Here is a 6,080-nt window from a genome sequence, read left to right on the forward strand (position 1 = left end):
TAAATATTACTCCTTTGAGGGTGTTTCCCATGCATTTTTGTTGTAAGAAATAACACCTACAATGCTAAATTTCTTGTACAAACAATTCCTGCTAGCCTATAAATACATATTGAATCCTTGGAAACTTTGTCCATCATAAATACAATTTTTTCTTCTTTGGGTAAAATTTGTAAGAGCCTAACATGGCCTTGAAGTTTCATCAAAACCATCCAATTCTTGCTTTCCTTCTAGCTTTGTTATTCACCCAAAATATTTTATACACAGGCTTTGCTGTCTCTGGTGACAAAATAGGTGATGGATCTTAATTTCATCAATCCAGATAGATCACTGACTACATTTGGTGGATATTATTATCATGGCAATACCATAATGATCGATGGGAACCTTGGGTTTGTGCTATTTGGGATTATCATGGGGATTTGTCTTTTGATTGTTTATCTTAATAGACCTAGGGTTCTCAAGATTCAAGTATATCACTTATTTTTGATAGACAGGTATATCACTTATTGGCTTATTGCTCCTAATTCATTTAATGTGTGAATTTTTTTAATTACTTCCTTAGTTAGCCTAGTAGTTTAGAAGAGAGCTATGCTAGCTACAAAATATTTTCATCCTTGCTAATATGACCGTTTTGATTGCAGTTATATCACTTTCATATGAGTCAACTATTGACATCATTTTTATTATGCATCAATCATAATAAGTCATGTAAATAATTGTAAAAAAAAAAATTTGTGAAGAATGTTTAGTGTTAAGGAAATTCAAAGAGAGCTTAAATTTTGGTATGAAGTAACATTTGAAGAAGTAGTTCACTCTCTCTCCATCTCTCGCTCATGCTCTCTTTCTTTCTCTTTGCATCTTAACCAAGGGAGTCAATCTCGTACCGGAAACTATACCGGTTTGACTAATAGAACGATATATTTCGGTACCGGTCAATACCGGTGTACCGTTTCGAATTTACCGTTATTTTTTATATTTATAAATATATGTGTGTGTGTGTGTGTGTGTGTGTGTGTGTGTATTATAATAAATATAAAAGTTTACCATAAAACATTATCTTAATTTAGAACAAATTATTCATGGTTTTAGACTCTAGTATCAATTTAAAAGAAAAAAAAAAAACATGCACACACACACAATATAAAAAATATAAAGTTTAATTGTTCATTGCATACTAAGAAAACAAATAATACTAATAAGTTAATGCAAATAAGTTACCATTTTTCCCTTACAAAAATTTAAAAATTACAAAACTAAAAAAAAAAAAAAAAAAAAGCTTCTTGGTGTACCGGCTAGTACGCCTGGTATCGGCCGGTATTGTTTGAAATTGGCTAGTATTGCTTGAAATTGCCGGTATGGCCGGTATTTAAACCGGTACAAAAAGTTAGCGTTTCAATATCAGTATACGTACCGGTACGATATCGACTACACTGATCTTAACTCATGATCATAGACCGTCAAAGCACCATAGACATAGGTTGGTGATTTGCAAGTTACATTGCTCCTATGATAGTCCCATCTTGTCATTAACGGTCAATCGTTGAGGAACCATGTCAATAACTTTCTCTCACTTACATCACAAAATCTTTATTATTATTTTTATCTTTTTGAATGATGGGTGCTAGAAGTTATACTTATCCATGTTATCTAACAAATAATATAAAATTAATTTACTAATTAGTGAGAGTAGTAATTTGACGCAACCATGGTTTCTAAGCCCAATTTTCCCTTAATTTGAGGAAATATTTCTTAACAAATAATATAAAATTAATTTACTAATTAGTGGGAGTAGCCACTTGGCGCAACCACTTGAAGAACTATGCCAATATTTTTCTCTCACTTGCATCACAAATCTTTATTATTATTTTTATCTTTTTCTCTTTTTGAATGATGACTGCTAGATGTTATACTTATCCATTTTTTTTTATGTTATTATTTATTGGTCTAATGTAAAAATATTATAGTTGTGAGTTATTTTATTATTAATAATAGTGATTGGTTTGGTTAATAATGGGGTTATAGACAAGTTTAATGGGGTTATAGACAAGTTTTTGTCCAGTAGTGAGTTTGAACTTACTTAACAGTAAACGTAGAATGTTCAAACTCATTTTAGGCTCAAACCAAGCCTATAAACAATATTTGATTTTTTTTTTCTTTGTTTTGAAAATGAACAATATTTGAGGTTGAGCTTGTCAAAACGTCTAAAATCTTTAGCTCAGCCAAACTCAAGCTCAATATCAAACTTTTGAGCTTGAGATCCAACACAAATACATTATCAAACTCATTTCAAGTTTATTATCAAACCTATTTGGTTAGGAGGAGTATTACCAACTCTAAATTAATTAAAGTCTTAGCAAGATATAAATTTAATTGTCAAACTTACATCAAACTTGTTACTAAACCTATAAATGAGCCTAGATCTAACTTATTTTGTATCGAGCCTCAATATTTACGAGCCTGTTCATAAACACTTTTTTTTTTAGCTTGGGCTTGGGCTTGGTTTGTTTACCAAAGTTTAAAACTAAAGCTCAAGTTTAACTTGTTTACAAACTAAAGCTCAAGTCTAAAACAAGTCTAAAACTAAAGCTTAGGTTTAACCTAAACCATGAAATGGGTCCATTTCAAACTGAGAGGATCCTTTTCCCTGGGGGTCGTTTCTATATTTAACAACCCCATATTTGCAACCTTCTTATTACCAAAATTCTAAATTCTATATTCTCTTGCAGGTTGGTTTATCAGGCATGGCTCATTCAATTCAAAGAGAACTTAGTACACTTGCTACAACTGTAGACACATCTGAAAACAAGAGCTGCAACTTCTTCTTATCAAACAAGGCTTATTTATTTCAAAGAGAACTTAGTACACTTACTACAGCTATAGACACATCTAAAAACAAGAGCTTCCACTTCTTCTTAACAGGTTCGTATGGAATTTATGGCATATTTTTCGTTGATGATACTGTAAATTTATATATATATATATATATATATATATATTCTAGACTATGTTCTTCATTCCTTTAAGGTTTAGGAGCCAACCACTATCATTGAATTTAAATATCTGATTTCATTTCAACCGGCCATATAATCCAGTACCCCTCATATGATCAAGGAAGCTTCAGTTAAGATTTTTTTCTGCACTCCAGCCTTTTAATCCCCAGTAGAGTAAAATTTGTTTCAAGGATGAGCATGGCATATTTTACATTCCTACATGGATGCTTTAGAATGAGTGAGACACCTGTGTTGGACATGACATGACTTGGGTATAGAATTGCAGTCTATTTACATTACTACTCCTGGATATGTTTTCAAAAGGAGTGTATTATAAAATTAGGTACACAGGAAACCCTGTAATCAAGAAGTATTCTAAGAAAACTTGATCCATACTTTGTTTGAGCGATTGATGAAGTTATTGACAAGGGAATTACCATTTTTTGAGTAGATGTGCAGCATTGTACCATATTTCATCCAAGGTGTAGATGAGGATAAGTAAAATGTTTTTTCTAATGGAGATCCATTCCCATGTTCTAAATCTGGCATGCAAATTTTTGGAACTCAAACTGGTCTATTTACAATACAGGATAACCTGATTATATAGTTTAATGAAATTTCTATTTTGTGAGTGGCGACAACAAAATCCTTTTTCTTATTGTCCAATTGTTTTATTTTTATTTTTTTCACATGCATGATTGTTTCTCTATGTGTGCACTATAAATTCTCATGAACTTTGCACACTTATACAATTATTTCATTGGTGGAAAAAATAGTATTATGTTTTTTCAGGAAAAAATGCGTTGATATAACTGTTATTGAAATGAATTTAATTATTATAGCCATCGCATCATCACTAGTTTGTTTGCAAGTCATGCTCGTCACTTGCATATTAAATGCCTCAAAACTTTGGCTGGTTTTACATGTTCTCTTATGTGACATACTCGTCCTTTTTATTTTGGTTGCAGAGTCTGCAGTAGCTCTGCTTCGGCATCGAAAATACTGGATTTCTGGTTATTCATCTGTGAGTTGAATATTCTAAAGGTTTTGATGGTGCTTTTGTAGCGTTTAAATTTCACGATTTTTCTTCATCATCATATAACTGAGAAGTATAATCTTCAAAGTGATCTTAGTAAGATATTGCTTCAATGCTGTTATTAAAATTAAAACCAGTATTCTAAACCATAGTTTTAAGCTTCTTCTCATTGTGCATATGATAGCTAATACAGCCTTGATATTAAACGTTACTTTTCTTCTGTTTAATTTCTTTTTCCTTTCATGTAGAAAACTCTGCTGATGTTCCTATTATAAATGCAGAAACTATTCTTCTGTTTTCAAGTTGTGTACTTTAACTTTAGCATGATGGGGTTATAACTGTATGTCAATCTCTAAATGCAAATATATGATCATATGAAACATGGATGTTTCTCTACCTTGTCTGTACTAGAAAGAGTACACTAGTCTTCTGAACTAAGCTGATCTTGTTGAGCTTTTTAATTCTCATTAGATTACAGTGTACTGGAATTCTTGATAATCATCACCAGGTCACCATCTGCCCACCATTATGAAATTAACTGTGGCTTATGTTCTGTTACAACATCTCTTTGGTCTCTTTGTAGTTGATGTTGTGCATAATTTAAATAATTCGGACATTGTTCACCCAGCTAAGCGGTTTACTTTAGTCCTTCGGTATAATTTTAAGGTAAAATAGCGCATTGCATGTTCTAGTTCCTGTGGAGATGCAAATTAATGGCCCATGTTGAAGCTGGGTTGGTTATATGGGTTCATCAATGATGATATAAATATATAGTGGTGTACATTAGGCTCTCCTTCCTATCCATTTGTGCCCCTAACAATAAACTCCAGAATTTTTTGAATTAATACAATGACAAATCCTTTGCACAAAATTTTGTTTTGATAGAAGGGGGATTATAAAAAAGAAAAAAGCTCTGTATAATTGATGTATGATAATTCAGACTATGCTTGGACAGAAGTGATGGTGACATTGTATTAGGGAGTGAAGTTGAAAGAAAAGAACAGCAGGGTTAAGTGATTACGTTAAGCTGCTCGGTATTTTGGTCCTTCGTTTTAATTCCACAACCTGTGCTGGAAGAGTTATGTTGTTTTAGTTCCACTACTTCAGTCAGGCTATCGTTGCACAATTAGAAATTCAATCTTTTTATCGTTATATAGAAGAATCTTATTGTTGTAAAGTCACAATAGAAATTGAATGTATGTGCAGAAAAATACCAATAATTTGTTGTTGTTGTTGTTTTATTTATTTATTTTTTTTAATATAAAAAATATGAGAAAAAGATGCTCGTGTTTTTTGGTTGCTTCCAACTGATCACTCCAATTTAAAAGATTATTTCTTTTTAATGATTATTTAACAACACAGCACTTTTGATGCACTCAAAATATTCTTGCAGGTGGTACGGAGGTGGAGTCTTAAAGCTGTGGAAAAGGAATTCAGACAACTTTCAACTGATGAGAGGGTGAAATATGACATTGAGTTGCTTGTCAATGTTGACAACATGAAAGTACAAAGAACCATTATCCCAAGGGACAACGAAGTTGAAAAAAATTACATTGTGGTATTTCATCTTTTATGGGTTCAAAATTACCTATTGTGCTAATTAGTTGCTATAATTATTAATTGCACATGCAGCATATGCTTCCTTATAAATACTTACTCATATTAGTGTTAGAGTTAGTGTGTCTTAGAGCTTGATATTACAATTTGGGTCTTTCTTTTAAGCTTAAGGTGTTATAAAATGAATTATCTTTGCTAGAACTCAACCAAGAATCAATTACTTGGATCATGGAGAGTCGATTTATAGCACTAGTTTGTTCCCACTTCTATGTCTTTTTCAGGTCTGTAAGTCTATTCCTTTAATTTAAATTCATTCTCAGGTTACAATCCTGGTAGCTGTTAAAGGTGCACTAAATATACCCGAAATTAAAAGTACTGAAGACTTGAGGACAGCCTTGCACTACTTGAATACCATCAGTTCCACTAATACACTGGTACGTCAGAATATATACATATATATAGACATATATATAGACAGATCCACCATTGACACAACT

The 6,080-nt window shown here is 32.0% G+C and overlaps 1 protein-coding gene across 1 annotated transcript; it reads left to right on the forward strand.

The window, feature by feature from the left end:
- Positions 1–294: 294 nt before the first annotated feature.
- On the forward strand, positions 295–5,626 carry LOC142624310 (FLUCTUATING-LIGHT-ACCLIMATION protein 1, chloroplastic-like). Its single transcript, XM_075797850.1, has 4 exons — positions 295–468; positions 2,727–2,919; positions 3,959–4,014; positions 5,420–5,626. Exons 1-4 carry the CDS (start codon positions 295–297, stop codon positions 5,624–5,626), a joined length of 630 nt encoding a protein of 209 aa, XP_075653965.1.
- The last annotated feature ends 454 nt before the right edge of the window (positions 5,627–6,080 follow it).

The sequence above is a fragment of the Castanea sativa genome, chromosome 2, assembly GCF_040712315.1.
Source record: "Castanea sativa cultivar Marrone di Chiusa Pesio chromosome 2, ASM4071231v1".
Taxonomy (NCBI): Eukaryota; Viridiplantae; Streptophyta; class Magnoliopsida; order Fagales; family Fagaceae; genus Castanea; species Castanea sativa.